Consider the following 21,084-nt stretch of genomic DNA (forward strand, 5'->3'; position numbering starts at 1 on the left):
AAAGTTTAAAAAAAACAAAAACAAAAAAAAGGTGTTCGAATTAATAACTTTATATATTGCTTATTAGGTTCTTGCTTGATAAAATATTTTCAATTCCCCATAAGTTTTATGTTTGATCCTCTTAATGCATCACCATGAATTTAGATGTGACCTTGCACTCACAGTGACTAGACATGTGCCCCTGTCACTGATAATCAATTAGTAGGGATATAACACCTCCTGAAACTGTGAAAGTGTTAAGCATTCTGCAGCTTTCTTCATATTTACCTTGTGTGAACAAGTCTTTGAAGCATAGAACCACTCATTGATCCCAAACTTGTGTGGCCATCTATTTGTTGCCCAAACTGGTCCTGGAACTTGAATTTTGAGTAAATTTTAATATGATGGGATCATTATTTATTTTAATGGCTGATAGATAATAATAGCTAAATAGCAGTGGGTTGAGATTTATGAAAGTGCTATTCAATTTCCTGGTTTTGATACCACATTTAAATTTGAATAAGGCATGTATCTATTCTCTAAAAGGTCAATAATATAACTAGTCTGTAGCTTGCCCTTACAAAGTTAAAATGTGAAGATAAAGAAAGAATATGTGTTCTTAGAAGAAAGCTGGTATTGCTTACAAAGGTACTGCTTACTAAGTCTTTTGCAACTACATTCTTATTAAAGCAATTTAACTTGATTAGTAGTTGAAAATTATAAAATCTCCATAACCTAATGGCTATAAGTTTACTCAGTACTTTCAAAGTGATACACTGATGTTCTGCTCCAATTCAAAGACACATTGACTTTCTGTGAATCTGTGCTGGTCATTTCTTTTGATTCAGGGATGGGTTTCTATTTTATTGTGCTTTATCTGTTACCAAAAATTAATACTGAATTGAAAACAAATTTTAAGTTCAAGTGCCATGATGAATATTTAGAAGATTCTTCAGCAATATACTGTTCTTTATTTCTTGCAGGCTTGTACAGCATATGTGGATTTTATGATTTCTGTGGCCAAATTGATTCGTCAGGAAAAAGGACTGCCCGTCGATGAGAACCAGCTTTCTTTGGAAATGAATAAAGTTATGGAATTGGAAAAAGAAATTGCCAATGTAAAACACATTTTCTCTGATACACTGAATACCGTCAGCCACTTTTTATTTTTTTCTCCTCTCTGTCATATTTTAAGGGTAAAAAGTACAACTTCTTAACCAAGTGATAAAAATGCTTAGCTCAATAATGGATCATTGATTTCAGGAGGACCTTTGAAACTGTGGAATTTGTAGTAAACCAGGTTCCAGACATCCAGGAGACATACTAAATTTGACAAATATTAAACTAGATATGGTTAATGACCTATTATAAGTGGATTACATCAAGGTGCTAACAAACTGCTGTTGAGATGCCCTTGAGATCAGGACACACTTGATTGCTAACTATTCAGCAAATTTCTTTTACTTTTGATATGTACAGTTTTACAACTTTACAGAAATTGTTTCTATCTCCTTGCTCAGAAGTATTAGCCCTGGAACATGGCCACACAACTATGTGAGGCCACTGAGTTCAGACTGTCAGGCTGCTTATTCGCTCAGGGGAAATCCCACAGAAGGAGTTTATCAGTAGAGCCCAAGGGGTATGTTCCTGACTTTCATCTAGTTCTGGGTGAACATTTAGATTCTGATTTGGCACATTCCTGTCTGATATTTCTCTGACAGGGTCTGCAGTCTCAAGCAAAAACTGTATAAATGGTCGCTTTCAATCTGTTTAGGATGCACGGGACTCTGTGACATTGCAGACAATAGCCTGCACTCCTAAATGCCTGTCTGCTTGGCACTGCCATCAGGATCTTGAAGACTGAAGATTTTGGGGGGCACTTTTAGCTTTCCTGAGGCTACATCTCTGATCAGAACCAGACTTTGCATGGAGCTCCAACTGAATGAGTGGCAGTTTGATGGGTTACATGTGGTTTCTTTGTCGGAAACAGAATTATTAGAGAACAGTTGATTGTGCTGGGTTTTTACCACTTGCACCTTTCTAATCCATGTTCTCCTTTGATCAGCCTCAGCTCTGATCTTGTTGTATCTAACCTCAGAATTTTTGTGTCTATATTTCTCTCTCTGAGATTATAAGATGGTGATAGGGTCTGAGTAGTCTTTGAATCACCTGTGTATTTCTTAACTGTCCAGCAGGCCATTGCATGCAGATGTTGCATACTTTGTTTTTAAATAAATGAATAAGTAAGTGACCTAAAGGGGAAATTGGAACCACTGTCATTTGAGAAATTATTCCCATTTTAACCTTTTGTCTGTTTTCACTTAACATTACTTTTATTCCTTTCAACTGCTAGTCAGGGAGTTGTACTGGAATTTCATTTTTTGATTCAGTGAAAAAATAATAGTAGATGCTGTAGATAGCACTAGATTCATTAGGCTGGATGAGAGGTCAAATACAAAAGTAGGTGTTAGCCTTCCCCTCAGATAACTTGCCACCTAACTGTACTATGTACTAGGAATTTTCTCTGTCTTACCTGCTTTAAATTCTTACAGAAATTGGAGTTCCCATCGTGGCTCAGTGGTTAACAAATCCAACTAGGAACCATGAGGTTGTGGGTTCCATCCCTGGCCTCACTCAGTGGGTTAAGGATCCAGCATTACTGTAAGCTGTGGAGTAGGCTGGGTGGCTATAGCTCTGATTAGACCCCTAGCCTAGGAACCTCCATATATATACCTCGGGTGCGGCCCTAGAAAAGACACCCCCCCCCAAAAAAAAATTCTTGCAGAAATCATCATGCTTTTTTTTTCCTCCTGTCTGAATTTTAATTGGGACATTGAATGGTCATAAGTGGAAAACAGAGTATTTCAGAGATAAACTGGAAATGACTATATTCAAGAAAGTCATTGTAATATGAAATAGCCACAGACACAGTTGAGCTGATCATTAGCCATAGAAGGAAAGAGTCTGTAAATAGTGCATATGTGGTTTGGCAGTTATCAAAATACAAAGACATTAAAAAATTTTTATTTTTATTGTTTTGCTTTTTTTAGGGCCACACCCACGGCACATGGAGGTTCCCAGGCCAGGGATCAAATCAGAGCTACAGCTACCAACCTACACCACAGCTCAGAGCAACGCCAGATCCTTAACCCACTTGAGCAAGGCCAAGGATGGGACCCGCCACCTCATGGTTCCTACTTGGATTTGTTTCCGTTGCACCACAACGGGAACTCCCTTGAAGAATTTTGTATTTGGCACTGCAGCCAAGTCTTAGTAATTGTTACTAAATGTTACTGAATATACTTAAAATCTCTTATATTTCTCTTTTCTTCTTTACATGACAATATAAATATAAAACATATATAGATTAGAACTTAAACATAATTATGTTGTACCCATCCCATATTTCTTTTCTTTTTTTCTTTTTTTCTTTTTTGTCTTTTTTAGGGCCACACCTATGGCATATGGGAGTTCCTAGGCCTAGGGGTCAAATTGGAACTGTAGCTGCCGGCCTATGCCACAGCCACAGCAGTGCAGGATCCCAAGCTGCATCACTGACCTACACCACAGCTCATGGCAACACTGGACCCCTAACCCACTGAGTGAGGCCAGGGATCGAACCTGAGTCCTCATGGCTACTAGTCGCTGAGCCATGACAGGAACTCCCCATATTTCTTTTTCCCTTATATATAGTTATATTTTCTAAAGAGTTACTGGTCTAACATAACTATCAAAAATTAAATCCGCAGGCTACAACTAAATCTGAAGATCGAAACGATCCAATGCTTCTTTATAACAAAATGACTTTAGCCCAGATCCAAAATAACTTTTCTCTAGAGATCAATGGGAAGGTAAGTAGCAAGTTTTATGTCCTCTCTTACTGTGACATGTCCAAAATTATAACATTGGAATGCAGTTTGTTAAAATTCAATGATTTCTTATTTATTGAAGTAAACTCAACATCAAAATGAATTTAGGTGACACCAACCCTTTGACTTCATGAAAGGACTTAAAAAAAACTATTTGAAATCATTATATTTATATTTGGGTAGAGTGAATTTCAAAGGTAAAAGTCCTTTCAAGGCAGCTATGCAATAATATTAGAAACTATCATTGGAAAGGGGTTTGGAAACATTAAAAGCAAAAATCCTCTGAAAGACCATTATATAGCCGTTAACTTAGGCAGTCAGATTTCTTTTTAACTCTGAAAAAGTATAATTTATTCATAGAACTTGCCATGTTCTCATCAAGGCCATCTCTGGAGGTATTCAGAGAAATAATGGAGAAATAGAACACAAGAAATATATCTATAGGTTTCACTTATAAGCATAAATTGACATTTTTTTTGCTTAGCTGCAATTTCTTAGCTAGTATCTAAAATAATCTCCGTTAAAGCTTTGCATGTATTCTTGTGTATTAGTTGATCTACACAATCAGGAAATGAAGTAACATTCATGGGAAAATTGCAAGCCACCACATTAAGTGATTGAATTCTCTGGCACTGATTGCAGTAAAAAAAAGGACTTTTTAAAGGCATAACCTATTGAGTTAAGAATTCCTTACATAGACCTCTTTAATATAATGTGTTTGATAAATACATTTTGAAAGAGTGGTCTGGACCATCAAGGGAAATAAAAGTTCATAGCATCTCATACTCAGTAAGTGATCAGTTTATTTATATACTTATACGTGTGTTAGTATACATGTATGTGTATATGTATATATATATATATATATATATATATATATAAAATCTTAGTGCCTAAGATATTGCTAATCTTAAATATTCACAAACATTGAAATGTGGAATTTCTGCAAGATTTGCATAATGTTCATGTCTGATGTTTTTTGTTAAATCCATTGGCGGTTGAATAACCACAATTACCATTTAAAGAATAATAGATAAGATTCCATCTTTTGGCAACTCCAAACCCAGCTTTTGAAGTATGAAAACTGCATACCTATTGACTCGATATTGATAGCTTAGAATGCATTTTGTTTGTCTTCATTGGACCTTCCATATTGTATCTCTCCATTACTGTTATCTGCCAGGGCATTGGTGTGCTTTCATTTATGGCGAAATGTATTACTGAGATGTATTACTGTGTTCACATGGATTACTTATTAATATCCACTTTTAAGAGGTAAACATTTTATAGCCATTTAAATTTTTGGACAAACCTAGGAAACAGCTAAATTTCCTTTTCTTTCTTTTTATATTGGTTAGAGCAAGAATGTGACATTGAGCCTAATTTCTGGCATATGTTCACTACACTTAAAGGCTCTGCTTTTGTACTTAAGCTGTTGGTTTAGTTCTGCTATTTAAATAATTATGCTGCAGGACTAATTTTCATTCAAACACTGATTGAAACAATTAAATAAAAATCCCAAACAAATATCAGACAGACTATTGTGATAAATATGTAGTGATGCAACTGACACTGCAACCATGTCTGATCCTGTAGCCATATTTGAGTCTTGGAACCAAGAAAACTCCATAATTACTGAATGTTCTGTGCTTGCTTTTTTCCAGTCATTCAACTGGTCAAATTTCACAAATGAAATCATGTCAACTGTGAATATTAATATTCCAAATGAGGAAGATGTGGTTGTTTATGCTCCAGAATATTTAACCAAACTTAAGCTCATTCTTACCAAATATTCTGCCAGGTAGGTATGTCAGTGTGACCGTGTCCCAAAGTTTACATTTAATATCACTCTTCAGAAGCTTTGCAGCCTCATCTTTTCTGTTACTGGGTGGTGGGTTTTTTTATACAGAGATCTTCAAAATTTAATGTCCTGGCGGTTCATAATGGATCTTGTAAGCAGCCTCAGCCGAACCTACAAGGAGTCCAGAAATGCCTTCCGCAAGGTGAAGAAAAAATCTCTCTTTTCTTAAGACTTAAAGCATAAAGAGATCCATGGTTATGAAGGCTTGCCATGTACATTGCTAGAATGTGGTAAACTTTGCCAAGAGACAAAATTCCAAATGTTGGTTATTTTGCCTGTGGGTAAGCCATGTTGCCTAGGAAAGCCAGTTTTTCTGTGCTCTTCCATGCTATGACTGTCTGCCCTGGCACTATGATTGAATTACCCTGGAAGGAGATGCTGTTGGTTATTTGAGCAGTTCATGAAAGAATGCTGGCTTGCTTTTTTACGTGTATTCAAAGTAATTTCAAGGTTATCTATCTCGATTAATTGGATTTTCTGGTGCTCATAGCACACTAGACATGTAGACAGATGGACTGCATGGATGTAGACAGCCCACTGAGAATACCCCTACCTAGAGATAACCTTATGGACTTTTATTAGCAATAACTACATTATTGAGACAATCATCATTTTAAGTTCTATCGTGAAGGGAGAGGGAAGAAGGAGTTGAGGAAGGGGAAAAATCTCGCAAAGGTTTGGTTGGTGTCATGGAAAGGAAATAACTCTGATTGATTGAAATTTTTAGTTTTTACCCTTTAAAAGAAAATGTAGACATGATTTTAAAATTAAAGAATGTGAAAATGGTGTTTCGCTAAATTTCACTTACGTAAGTGAATCCCTATATTGGTACTTAAACTTGTACAATGCAGTTCTTCTAAGTACTGAAATGAAAGTTCAGCAAAAACATTAAAAATCAAGAATGTGTTTTCTTGTATACCAGATCTCTCCCCTGTTACATTTATTGAACATTAGTTTATGTTTATGCAGTGGCAATAGTGTTGTTTTGTTTATTTGGGGTTTTTTTTGGGGGGGTTGTTTTGTTTTGTTTTATTTTGTTGTTTTTTTTTTTTTTTCCCCTAAAGCTGTTTAGAAGCATATTAAGTTGTAATAGCCAAAAATTCTACTAGGACATGCTACTGAAAATATACCTTATTTCCAGATCATAAATAAGTAGTAATTCAATTGGAATACATTTAATCCTATGCAAGGACATCATGACATGTGAAGAGAAGCCATGAATATTGCAAGAACTTAGGAGACATAGAGAATTAGAGTCCTATGAAATTTGTGTTCTTACCACACTTCAGTCGTCTATGCCCGGTCAAATGCCTTTTCCTTTTTCTCTCCCATAGGCTCTTTATGGCACAACATCAGAAACAGCGACATGGAGACGTTGTGCAAACTATGTCAATGGGAATATGGAAAATGCTGTGGGAAGGCTTTATGTGGAAGCGGCATTTCCTGGAGACAGTAAACATGTGGTAATGTTTTGAGCACAATACTCTATTTGTTTGCATTGATGGGCAATTACAATAGTCTATAATTTATCTAAAATTTTATTAATTGGCATAGAACTTCTAAATCACAATTTGCCATTATTTCCCAATAAATTTCATCCTACCCTCCTCAAGGGTCTAATTATGTTTCTGATCTTAATATTGTTTAACCGAAAACCAAATGTCCATTTTCCAGAAGCAGTGTATTCACAATACCTAGTCACATGTTCTAATGTTATAGTAATTTATGAACTCTTCTATTAGCAAAACTGGCTACAAATTAGTATCTTCCTAAAACTCAGAAAGTAAACCAGGGTTTATTTGAAGTGTAATACATGTACTTTATTTTTTATTGCTACTGAGATGAAGACAAGGGAACTTAAAGTCAGGGTGAAAGAATCTATTAAAATGCTACTTTATGCTCAGCTAAATTGCTAATAGTAATGGCTGCTAATATTTTATGTTAGTTCTTCTTTTGTAATAATGGAAACCATTACATTCTAAAGATGATTTTTATTAATGTTGTACATTAAGACCTATTTAATCATTAGTGTTGATAGTAACAGTGTTGCTTTAAAATATAATTATCCACGTACATCTGGTTAGATCAACAATTTGTCCATAAATTTATATTTATTAACATAGTCGTTGACCCACATAAAGACAGCTTATAACTTTTTTTAATTTGTCTTACACAAAATTAATTAATGGCCTCAATTTGACTTCTTTTCTCTTGGTTTAAGGTTGAGGATTTGATTGCCCAGATCCGGGAAGTTTTTATTCAGACTTTAGATGACCTTAGTTGGATGGATGTTGAAACAAAAAAGAAAGCTGAAGAAAAGGTAAAAACATAGGCAGGTCTAACTATCAAAGAAAAATCTCTTTATAAGAAAAGATTAACTTTTAAGATATTTGAAGAAAAATATAGTAATCAAGGATTGCATAAAATAAAAGCAAGCTCCTTCAAGATGTAATGTTTCCAGGAATAGTTTTCATGGATGAAGTTTTTTTTTCTATTATTTTCATCTTTTATTATCTTTTTGTAACTAGTTCCTACTCTCCATGTTCTGCTTAAAACTTTGAAAGATCTCCAGTTTTTCTTTTTTTTCTTTCCAAAGGAAGTCTTCAGAAAACAAGAGGAAACTCTTGTGTGAACAAGAAAGCATTAAAAGATATTTTCAGCAGTTCATATTTTTCCTCCTTTTATGAAATGTGTTTAAAAGACCTCTACCAATGTCTAAAAATATCCCCTCAATTTTAATGTAAATTTCCAACTAAAAATTTTTAAACATGTGCTATTTAGTTTTTTTATATGACCTAGGAAAAAAGGTAGTAAATTTCTATTCAAGCAAATGTAAGGTAGTGCATTATTTGAGTACCATAAAGTGTCCTACAGTTAGAGGAATGTTGAAAGAGCCTTTTATAACTATTCTTATTTACTCCTATTGTGCACCTTTTATTAGGACTTTTAATATCTTGCATTAGAATAAAAGTGAGATGTTTAAGGAAATCTCAAATTTACTGTGATCATTGTCTTAAAGGAACATGTCCAGTGTAAACTGTATGTTCTGTAAGAGCAATATTCACATGCAACCAGATTTTTCCTCTGTAGTTAGATTAGCAAGATTAGAGAACTTATTATAGAAAGAGTCCATAAATCTATTGTAATGAGAGAATCAAGATGGAGTCTGGTTCTGTTTCAGGATTAAATCACATGGAAACACTATCTTTTGGTTATCACAGAACCCTAAGTGGGTTAGGTCTAGAATTTGGAACATCGGTGTAGCTATCTTTCCAATACTCTGACGAGGTCCTCAGAAGTTCAGGCTGGATTTGCTCCTTTCATTTACTAGCTATCATGACATGGTTCTGTTTAATATAGCCAATTAGACTGTTCTAGATCATCACTTCCCAAGGTGGTGTCATGAAACACTGGAAATGCTAGTTGCTCAATGCAAGAGTCCCATGGTCTAAAGAGTTTAGGAAACATTTCCTACAAGATGGCTTCCTTGATCCCACCCTCTAGGATCATGCATCACAGCTGAGAATTAATACTCCTTTTATTGCCTACTGTTGGCTTTTAGAGTAAAGTAAACTCTTCATGGGCAGAAGTTTTTGCCTAGCATTGTATCTTCTGCTCCTTACAAAGTACCTGGCTTAATGTAGACCCTTGAACACACTGAATGAATAAAAAGACAAATTAACTCATCCTTTTAGACACTTAAAATTGCCTAATTTTCAACTCTAAGAAGTTCTTCATTGAAGAAGCCTGCTTAATGTTTTTGCCACAGTATTTACCCAAAATATTTGACAAAAAAATGTCCTTTTCCTTCTAACACCTTTGAGGGAGAAATGTCTTCTAGAAAATAAAGTACCATTGAGAGAGGGCGATTTGTAATGGGCTGATGGCATGTAAAGAAAATGGGCTTGGCCTAACTGACTTAGTGACACATCTCTCTGATCCATTGGGGAAATCTTGGGCTAATGAAACAGATTTGTAACAAAACTACATCCATTTGATGGCAACCCACATAACTCAGAGATTCAGGCTTAACACTCCATGAAATTTTTAAATTAAATTTTTTAAGAGCAGTGTGATATAAAATCAAAAATCAAATATCTTTGAGAAAAATGATAGAAATAATGGAGTTCCCGTTGTGGCTCAGTAGGTTAAGAAGCTGATACAGTGTTAGTGAGGATATGAGTTTGATCCCTGGCCTCACTCAGTGGCTTAAGGATCCAGCATTGCCACCAGCTGCAGCATATGTCGAAGATGCAGCTCGCATCCAACTTTGCTGTGGCTGTGATGTAGGCTTCAGCTGCATCTCTGATTCAACCCCTAGCCCAGGAACTTCCATGTGCTGCAGGTGCAGCCATAAAAAGAAAGAGAGGGGAAAAAAAATAACAAATAATAGGAATTCTCTGGTGGCTCAGTAGGTTAAGGATCTGGCATTGTCACTGCTGTGGCTCTGGTCACTACTGTGCTATGGGTTTGATCCTTGACCTGGGAATTTCCAAGTGCCCTAGCTGTGGGAGAAAAAAAAAGAAAGAAAGAAACAGCTGGTAGCGAATAAGTGGCAATAATGAAATAGTAAAAATAAGTAAACAATTTAAAAATAATAAAAATATAAATAGTAGTAAGCAAGCGGTCAATATGAGATGGTATAACAAGGAAAACCCTGTTTTTTACTCATTTAACTAATATCATTCCTTTATCTGTGGGAAGATAGGCACACTGGCTTTGGAGACCAAAGAGAACATAAAAACTCCAGGAACCAACATTCAAGAAGAATGTTAGCACTACCTGTAAGCCCACATCTGTTTTCTCAGCCAGATCAGTGAAGTGGAAAGATAATTATAAGCTGCTAGAATGGAAATTCTAAATATTACCCCTCCTGTAAAATTGAAGACAATAGCCTTTCAGAGAAAAAGTTCACAAAAGTACAACACCTATGGAACAATGACTTGTCAGTTTTCATTTCGGTTTTCCTGGGAAAGCTGCAGCCTATGAGAATAGTATATTTGAAGCTAAATTTCAGAACTATTGTTTATTTTGAACCCCAGGAAGAAGCTGTTGCAAAGGTCTCTGTTTAAGTGCTGTCACATATTCTTTGTGTAAACAGTGTGGGTCAAGTTATTCAATTGCCAGTCAAGGGAAAATTATAATGTTTGTATTTGAAAGTTCATAATCATCTTTACATTCAATATTATAATTTTCACAGGCCCTAGCAATTAAAGAAAGAATCGGCTATCCCGATGACATTATTTCAAACGACAACAAACTGAATAACGAATACCTTGAGGTAAGTATCTATAAAGACTCCACTGATGGCACCTAGGGCTGGTGCAATGTCATTTCTAGCTATGGGGGAACAGAAATTACATGAAATCGCCTACACCCAGAGTTCTTATTATACAAAGCCTTTAACACTGAAGCCAGAACTATGTTTGTTTTAGTTTTAGCCTTTTGTTTCATGGGCCTGATCTGTATTTGGTTTTTGTTATTTGGGTTTCCATATATTCCATTTTAAAAGTAGTGAGAAAACTGGTGTTTATTTAAAGAGCATCAAGATGTAGACATTTAAGTGATGAGCAAGCTCCTTATCTCATCTTCTACAGGCTTGAAAAGTCAATTCTTAAGGTTTCCTTCCACTTTCTAATTATTCTTCCACTAGATAAACCAGGTAATGCCTTCTTTATTTGAAAAAAAAAAAAAACCTACTGTTTGAGAACAGGAAATTATTTTATTCCCCTTTGGTAATGTAACAGTGAAAAGAAAACAAGAGTTCATTGAAGTCACTACAGTGTTGATTTCAGACTCAGCTGAGGGTCCTGTTGCCTTGAGGTCACCACAACTACTTGAAACCCTGGTGACAAGGTGATCCTTGTCTACGTCTGAGGATGACAGCAACTGCTAATCTGTTGATACCAGCCTAACATAGGAGTTTGTAAGGCACGGTGTCCTCTCTTCTTTTTACATTTGTAGAAAAGCTTGACTTTTTAAAAAATGAGCTGGCTGTAGCCTATGAGTCCCTGGGGCCCTTGTGGCAGGAGTCTAGTGGCTAAGCACAGAGTTTCCCAGCTGAACTCACCACTTGCCAACCAGCTCAGAGTATAAACTCAAAGTCAGACTTCTAGGGTTCAAATCTCAGCACCATCATTTATTAACTTGGGCAAGTGACTGAATTGTCTGTGCTTCCAGTTCCTCAACTTTAAAGTGGAGATAACGGGTCATCTTTATAAGATGATTATGAGGATTAAAAGAATGTGATTTTATCAAGGGCTTAGAGCAGTGCCTGGCACATAGTAGGTACTAAAAAAAAAATGTTAAAAAGAGATGCCAAAAAAATGTTATTATCTCATCTGTCATGTAAGGATTAATATCAATAGCAAAGCTTATCTGACACTGGTTTCATTTGATGAATTATGAAAGAACTGTAAAGTGGTGGGTGATTCAGCCAGAGCGGCAGTGACCTATAATATAGAACTAGGCTAATTGGAACTTAATTTTTCTTTGGTAAGTTTTAATGCATTCTATTTAATTAAGTGATAGCATTTAAGAAAATATCTCTTACATTACTTAGCAAAGATTTTGAAGATACCGATTTTAATATTTTTCCTCCAAATCTTTTATATTAATATAGTTGAGCTACAAGGAAGATGAATACTTTGAGAACATAATTCAAAACTTGAAGTTCAACCAAAATAAACAACTAAAGAAACTTCGAGAAAAGGTGGACAAGGATGAGTATGTATATTCCATTTTTCTAATATGTTCATTCAGAAGAGGGCCTTTGTTCGATTAGAGAAAAGAACCTGACTTAGAATAATGTTAAAAGATGTAAAGTCCTCTATTTACTGAATACTTCTAAGAGCATTTAAGACTATACTAAAGTAGATTCAGTGATTTAACCAAAATTAAAATTTTTCTCATTAGTGTTTCCGCAGACTCCTTTGGGTTTTTCTTATATTACTGCCCGTTTGTCTGCTTTGTGGAAAAGGCTCTTAAGAAGCCCATTGCCTAAGTAACTCATAGCTGCTTCAAACCTGCTCTGAGGCTGTGTTTACTGTACTCAGAGTTATTGTGTGCCCTCAGCCCAACCTGTTTTTTTGTTTGTTTGTGTGTTTGTTTTTTTCTTTTTAGGGCTGCACCCACGGCATATGGAGGTTCCCAGGCTAGGGGTCCAATTGGAGCTACAGCTGCCGGCCTATACCACAGCCACAGCAATGCCATATCTGAGCTTCGTCTGCAACCTACACCACAGCTCGTGGCAACGCCAGATCCTTAATCCACTGAGCGAGGCCAGGGATCAAACCTGCCACCTCATGGTTCCTAGTTGGATTTGTTCCGCTGCACCACGACGGGAACTCCCCAACCTGTTTTTTATCAGTCAATCATCCTGAAACTCCAGCCTCTTCCTGGATTGTCCATGGAACACCTCTCAACCTGATAGTAGCCAAGTATGAGATACCAGGAATCAGTCTCACTCATAGCCTTCAAAGGCTCTAAATCTCAGCTTACTAGTGGCATTAATACTTCATAGCAACTAAGTACAGTTTAATGTTTATTTTTCAGTTAATACTTCATAGCAACTAAGTACAGTTTAATGTTTATTTTTCAGTTAAATGGATGTGTCCAACATATTTATGAAAATAAGTGTTTGTACACTTAAATCCCTTGAACTGCTTTTGTAGACTTTTTCTGATGAGGCTTTCAGCTCCTGGAGAACAGGGGACCAGTCCTGAACACATGGAGGTTTTCAGTTAAAACTGAATTAATGAATGAGTGAGCAAATGAGAAGTAAATATATTAACTGGATTTTGGTGGTAACTAATACAGTAACATGCTAGTGAGGTGCTGCCTTCATTTATTCTTTCATTAATTCATTCATTAAGCTAGTATTTTGAAATACTGACCAAGTCCAGATGTCATTGGCAACTGGGAGAATCAAAGGTGAACTTTGATTATATTGTATTATATTACAACAGCATAGGGGGGAAAGACATGTTACAATAAACTGTATCACCAGGAGGGAAATGTGCCATCAGGAGAGAAATGTGCCAAGAAAGGCACAAAGTGCAGAAGGACTATTTGATGACGAGGCTGTTCTCTTCTCGGTCTACCAAGTACAAGTTGAACAAAATTCCTAATATGGAAATGCAAATACATTTGAATCCAGATACAACATTTTGAACCCTTCAGTTACCTTGAAAAAGACTGATTTCTTTTGCTGACCTCTGGGTTAACACTGGAGCAAATGTTATGTTGCCCAGTGCTAAAAATGGGACAGCAAATGTCAGAGAATGTTTAGTTTCCCAGGTGGGAAAGAAATTTGGAGAATGGGTACATGCGGTTTGTGTTAGAATCAGTTGTCAAATCCTACCTCTAGAAACTAACAGAAATTCATCAAAAAGAATGCCCTATGGGTACATTTATAATCTGAGAAGCTTCTTACAAGTCTGAATATTTTTATTTATTTAAAAATACTTGCGTTGCTTTTAGTGATTTTTAGGACTGCATAAAAAGTCTACATATAAATATCATCAAATATTCTTTCCGAAAATAGCTAATATAACCTGAACCCACCTAACACCAGAAGATATCTTAATAATTTAAGAAATACTTGTTGAATTATATCTTGATGTTTCCTTTGTAAGTTAATGTAGTCCCAGTTCCATAATCATTTTGTAAGATAGTGGGCAGTTTTCATTCCTTTTCATTTGTGTTGATTTTCTCTTAAGTCCTTTTCTCTTTACCATAGATAATCAAAAGCAAAAATTGTGTGTAATATTTTAATGAATGTTTGCCTAATAGAATGCATAGCTCAGTGATACTTTTTGGATCCTTTCCATGAGCTTCTGACAGGAGCAATGTGACTATAATGTCTTCTCTGCTGTACCAGGCTAGTTTTTCTTCCTTCCCCAGCTTCTGTCTGTGTGTTGAGTACAAGGTTCAAAACTCTAATTCAGGGGAGAATTAGAAATCATACTCATTCCCCAACTCCACCACCCTAGATTGTGATGTAATTGCCTGTATGTGGGACCTAGGTCTTCCTATCCTATTTTTATTTTATGGCCTCAACCACAGCATATGGAAGTTCCCAGGCCAGGGTTTGAATCAAAGCTGCAACAGCAGCCTGTGCCACAACTGTGGCAATGCTGGATCCTTTAACCCACTGCACTAGACTAAAGATTGAACCTGTGCCTCTACAGAGAACTGAGCCACCGCAGTTGGATTCCTAACCCACTGCACCATGGCGGGAACTCTGCTGGCTTTTTTTTTTTTTTTTTAAACCACCCTACCTTCTCAAGTCAGAACCCCTGTGTTAGCATTAGTTCCTTTTTGTGTTGAGTCATGCTTGCTTATATTCAATTTTGTGAATTTTTTTTTTCACAAGGTGATGCCTGTAATTTGGCAATTTGGCTTAAAACTTCAGTTTTTGTTTTCCAAAATATTGGAAGTACTTTTGGTAGTAATTGCATTAAGTCATTAGGGCTGCTCTTGCAGATTACAGCATAATAAAAATTCCACATATTTTATTGAGTTTTCTTACAGTGAAAGGATTTGACTTTGCTCCTGCGTTATAGTAATCATCACAGTTTTCTTTGCTTTTTATATAGCATCAAGTTCAAGTCCTGCCCTGTGTGTGTTCAGGCTGATAACATCTATTGCTTCTACTTTATTCACATAGCCTGTAGTTAGCCTCTCAGAGAATTACATTTTCAGGTACTCAAGTGCTTACTCCCAAGGTCTTTCAGGACAAATAGGTGTCCATATCCACAATAGATGACACAGAGATGAGAAAAGCTATTGATTATAGTAAGGTTATGTTGTTGGGTATTAAAGAGAAATGATGATGCATTAAATTTTCAAGTCGGCAGTTAATTTAAATAAATGCAGTCAATTAACCAAATAGAAAGCTTTAAGACCTTTTCTTTTCTCACACCACATGCTCTCACTGGACAAATTCGTATGCTTATTGGCATTGTCTACTATCCCCATTATGAACACTGAATATTTGTGTCTGGCCCAGGTTTGTACTGCAGATCCAAAGGTCTAGCTGTTTCTGAAACAGCTCCATGTAGGTGTTCCATTGATCCTACAAACACAGCATTTGCCTTTTGGGGCAAAAATTAATCATCTTTCTTTCCTTATCCCCCTGTTTTCCAATAACTTCCACCTTACTGATACCAAGATCAGAAACCAGGGCTCATAATCTTACACCAATTCCTTTCTATCATCTCTGACATTTACTTCAAATCCCATCCAAAAAGAAAAAAAAGTTTACACCCACCAGTGGCTAATTAAATATTTTATAGTCATGAGGGGGGTGTAGATCTCCATCCATCTCCACTGTCATGACCTGAGACATTTCTCATACTATAATATTTCCCTAATCTGACTATTAGCCATCTCATGTTCATTTAGCTAATTCTCCTTACCACTACTTAGAGCTTTTAAAAACACAAATAGAGTCATGTTATTTTCTGATGAAAACCTTTCAATGTGTTGTTTTGCCCCATCTCATGGAGCATGTACAAGGCTATGCATACCACAAGCTCTCCAGAATTCCTTTAGAGTCACCCTACCTCTCAGCATTGTCCCAAATCTCCAGCCACAGGAATGACTTTAAAGTCATTGCTCCACTTCTTTCTCCTTCTTGTCCCTTACCTTGGACCACAATTCTTCCCTTGTTCATTTAACAGAAACCTACACATAGTGTGATTCAACTCCAGCATTACCTCCTTATTCACAGCACCCCTTTCCATGTTCCTCTTCTCCTTGTCTCTATGCTATACCTTACACACATTTTAGTTATTGCACCAATAAATTCTATTCCATTGAGCTGAACTAGCCCTTGTTGAAAGCAGAAACCATGTATTTGTGTCACCAGAGATTGAACACTGATGAGCAAAATGTAGACTTATCCTCAATGATGATGGGGTGAATGATTGTTAAAATAGTTTGTAATAGGAGTTCCTGTCATGGCACAGTGGTTAACGAATCTGAATAGGAACCATGAGGTTGTGGGTTGCTGTGGCTCTGGCGTAGGCTGGCGGCTACGGCTCCGATTGGACCCCTAGCCTGGGAACCTCCATACGCTGCAGGAGCGGCCCTAGAAAAGGCAAAAAGACAAAAAAAAATAGTTTGTAATAATGCTGATAAAGTGAACTCAGCTGCTAAAGTAAATATTGACATATCCAAGCATTTCATCATTATTGGTTGGTGAAGATACCCAAAATGATCTCTTCTGGTCACTCTGCTTAACAAATTCAAAAAAAATTGAGGAAGTCAGGGAGTCTGCATGTGATGTACCTATTAACCATATGGCCAAAAGGACCTCCTTTCTCCCATTTGAGTAGCTGCAAAGGACAAAGATTTAAATTTAAAAGGGTTTTGATTCATGCAATTTTTGAATGTCTAACTTATGTTTCCAAAATTATCTCAAGCATTATGTTCTCTGGGCATTTAGTGACAGTTTGTAAAAAATTTCAAACATATGTGTTATCAAATAATAATAGTGCTAAATTGAGAATATAATATCCATTCTAAAATTACTTAGATATGTATCTAAAATGGCTTATTTCCAGTTACATGATTATTCACTTAGACACCATGGAACAAATATAAACCTCTAAAAGGAAACAATGTACAAGAATAAAATACAATGAATTCCTTTTCTTATTTTGGACTTCATGCTATTTTGTTAGTTTCTCAGAACAGAATTTTCTCTACTGTAATTGGGACAGGTAGTGCCTGTGTTTGTAAATCATGACCCATTGAGGATGTGGAGTTACATTTCATAAACTACAAAGATTTATTTCATTGCTACATCTTTCCTACTGTTATACAAAGTGACATTAATAGCAGCCAACTCCATAAACATTTTATCAAGCAGCTACAGTATGTAAAGCACTGAGCTAAACCCTGGAGGATAAAGAGACAAGTAAGAATTGTATCTCATACCTCCCAATCTAGAGGAAAAGGCAGATGAGTAACAATGAAAGCTGATGAAAGGCAGAGCTGGTTGTACTATTACAAGACGACAAAGTGCTAGCTTAGCACTTAAAAAAAAAAACAACTGCAATTAAACCTTTACTTATTAGCAGAACATTCTCTGGAAACAACATGTCAGCATTTAAATTAATATTGAGGTGAACAGGGGACTTACTTAAAACAAACAAAACAAAATAGTTCATTTCTATCTTTATTGCTTCAAGCCTGCTGTTTTTTTTCTAACCTGGGCTAATTGGATGTTTGTAAGCCTCTGATATAAGCAGTGCTACTGAGGTTGGCAGCCCAACAGCTGTGGCTCTGCATAGTTCTTTCTGCAAGGCCAACACCATCAAAAATGGCCAGATGGTTGGTACCACCATAGTTTTGCCACTGCATTGAGTCACTACCACTTTTTCAGTGTCCCAGTTCTGCCAGTTACTACTTGTAGCTTTTTAAAAGCCATGCAGTTTCCTTATTTATAAAATGAGCAGGTTGATTTAGACTCTATAATATCTCTAAGGTTCATTCTAACATTAAAATTTTATGACCCTTACTGTGAAGTTTTGAAAAGATCCAGGATGTTTTCCTCTTTGGCTTCTCCAGATCAAGTGACCCAAGAGAAAAAGAACATATTCTTGGGAGGTAGAGAAGTACCTTACTTCTCTCCGAAATATCTTTTCTGATATTTCTCCTCCACTGATATTCTAGACTCAATCTTCATTCTAATTAAGTCCCGTATCATCGGATTTGATTATCAAGAGAATAATTAGAAAGGACTTGTATGGGTAAATGAGATGGCACAGATGTGGAGAGTTGATAGGAGCAGTCCAGGGTGGGCACTCAGAGTGCTGGAGACTTGGGCCACAAGGGACTCTCCATGATGTAGATGTATGGGAAAGATATGTAAAAAAGATTATTTGGGAGTTCCCTCTGTGGCACAGTGAGTTAATGATCCAGCTTGTCTCTGCGGAAGTGCTGGTTGGATCCTTGGCCCAGCACAATGAGTTTCTGCAACTGTGGCATAGGTTGCAGCTACAGTTTATATTAGATTCCCAGCCTGAGAACTTCCATATGCCACAGGTGTGGCCGGAAAAGAGAGAGAGAAAAAAAACCCATCATTTGGCTTATCAAGTACTACTTAGCCAGAAAGACTAAACTTGGATAAATCACTCTAACTCCCTATGCCATGTCTGCCCTGGTGTGCTCATATTCTGTGCATATTCTAATAGAGTCAAATGTTAGAGTTCTCTTTTAGATTCCCATTAAACCAACAGACTTTGTATTTTTTCCACTATGTTTTGGGGTTATAAGCAAAATATCTTTTATCAGTAAAAAACATTTCTGCTTTTTAATTAGCATCCAAGGAGGGTTTTGTTTTCAGAGGGGAAGAAGAAGTAGGAAGGGAAGATAAAGACATTAAAGGTTGAAGTTTTAAACTGAGAGAACTTTGCAAAAGACGTTTAAAGCTTTATACCAGTATAGCCTCTTGAGAGGACAATATCCAGAGAGTACACGGCTTTCGGTTGCCATGGCTCTTTTACAACCTGCACAGATCAGTACCTCCCCTAGGCTTAGTGCCCTCCACCCTCCCAGGGTCCCTCTTGGGGTATGGAGGACCCATTGACCTAACAGGAACCAAATATGTATTGGGTACCTGTCATATTACCAACACTGTGCTAAGCCCTAGAGATATGAAGAACAAAACATGAAATAAACTACATCTGCACAGGAAAAGAAATGGAAAGGCCACCTAAAGAATGGGAGAGAATATCTGCAAACCACATATCTGGTAAGGAATTTTCTCCAAAATGTATAAAGCACTCCTATAATTCAATAGCAAAAAAACTAAACCCAATTTCAAAATGAGCCCTGGATTTGAATAGACATTTCTCCAAAGAAGATGTACAAATGAACATCAGGTATATGAAAAAATGCTTGAATCACTAATTGTCAAGGAAATGCAAATCAAAATCCCAATGAGGGAGTTCCTGTCATAGCTCAGTGGTAACTAACCTGACTAGTATCCATGAGGATGTGAGTTTGATCCCTGGCCTCACTCATTAGGTTAAGATCCAGCATTGCTGTGAGCTGTGGTGGAGGTTGCAGACATGGCTTGGTGCTGTGGCTGTGGTGAAGGCTGACAGCTGCAGCTCCAATTAGACCCCTAGCCTGGGAACTTCCATGTGCTGTAGGTGCAGCTCTTAAAAAAAAGAAAAAGAAAAAAAGAAAAATCCCAGTGAGTTATCACATCGCTCTTTTCAGGATAGCTATCATTAAATAAAAAAGACAGCAAGTATTGGCAAGGATGTGGAGAAATTGGAAATCTTGCCTAATTTTTAGGAATGCAAAAGGGTGCAGCAGCTGTGGAAAACAATAGAGATTCATCAAAAATGGAGTTCCCATCATGGCGCAGTGGAAATGAATCCAGCTGGGAACCATGAGGTTGTGGGCTAAATCCCTGGCCTCGCTTACTGGGTTAAGGATGCAACATTGCTGTGCCTGTAGCATAGGCCCATGGCTACAGCTCCAATTCAGCCCCTGCCTGGGAACCTCCATATGCCACGGGTGTGGCCCTAAAAAAAAAAAAAACTACCACATAACCCATTTCCCATTTCTGGGCACATAGCTGAAATCATTAAAATCAGGATCTCAGAGAGACATTAGCATTCCCATGTTCATTGCAGCACCATTCACAATAGTTAAGATCTGGAGACAATCTGGAGTTCCCATCTTGGCGCAGTGGTTAACAAATCTGACTAGGAACCATGAGGTTGTGGGTTCGATCCCTGGCCTTGCTCAGTGGGTTAAGGATCTGGCGTTACCATGAGCTGTGGTGAAGGTTACAGACATGGCTCAGATCCTGCGTTGCTGTGGCTGTGGTGTAGGCCAGTGGCTACAGCTCCAATTTGATCCATAGCCTGGGAACCTCCATATGCCGTGGGAGTGGCCAAAGAAATGGCAAAAAGACAAAAAAAAAAAATCTGGAGACAATCTGCTTCGATTGAAAGATGAATGGTTAAAAAAAAAAATGTGGTCTATACATACCATGAAATACTACTCAGCCTTTAAAAAGAAGGAAATTTTCAGGTATGCAACAAAATGGATGAACTCAAGAACATTATGCTAAGTGAAATAAGCCAAATAAGAATGACAGGTATTGCACAATTCCACTTATATGAAGTATCCAAAATAGTCAAATTCATAAAATTAGAGGGAATCATGATTACCAGGAGTTGGGGGAGAAGGAATGAGAAGTTAGTAATCAACAGGCATAAAATTTCAGTTAAGCCAGATGGATAAGGTACAACATTGTATCTATAGTCAACAATGATGTATTGCACAATTAAAATGTGTTAAGAGGATAGATCTCATGATTAAGTATTCTTACCACAAGTTAGA

General features: G+C 36.8%; 1 protein-coding gene across 3 annotated transcripts in view; it reads left to right on the plus strand.

Annotated features, from left to right (window-relative positions):
• MME (membrane metalloendopeptidase) overlaps positions 1–21,084 on the plus strand; it is a 104,237-nt gene that overhangs the window by 55,721 nt on the left and 27,432 nt on the right. For all 3 annotated transcript variants that reach the window (XM_047785168.1, XM_047785174.1, XM_047785184.1), the window contains exons 9-16: positions 963–1,097; positions 3,729–3,830; positions 5,513–5,649; positions 5,758–5,851; positions 7,044–7,172; positions 7,931–8,029; positions 10,910–10,990; positions 12,332–12,435. In XM_047785168.1, the coding sequence (XP_047641124.1) occupies positions 963–1,097; positions 3,729–3,830; positions 5,513–5,649; positions 5,758–5,851; positions 7,044–7,172; positions 7,931–8,029; positions 10,910–10,990; positions 12,332–12,435 (881 nt within the window). The remainder of the gene's footprint in view (positions 1–962; positions 1,098–3,728; positions 3,831–5,512; positions 5,650–5,757; positions 5,852–7,043; positions 7,173–7,930; positions 8,030–10,909; positions 10,991–12,331; positions 12,436–21,084) is intronic.

The sequence above is a fragment of the Phacochoerus africanus genome, chromosome 1 (genome assembly GCF_016906955.1).
Source record: "Phacochoerus africanus isolate WHEZ1 chromosome 1, ROS_Pafr_v1, whole genome shotgun sequence".
Classification (NCBI taxonomy): domain Eukaryota; kingdom Metazoa; phylum Chordata; class Mammalia; order Artiodactyla; family Suidae; genus Phacochoerus; species Phacochoerus africanus.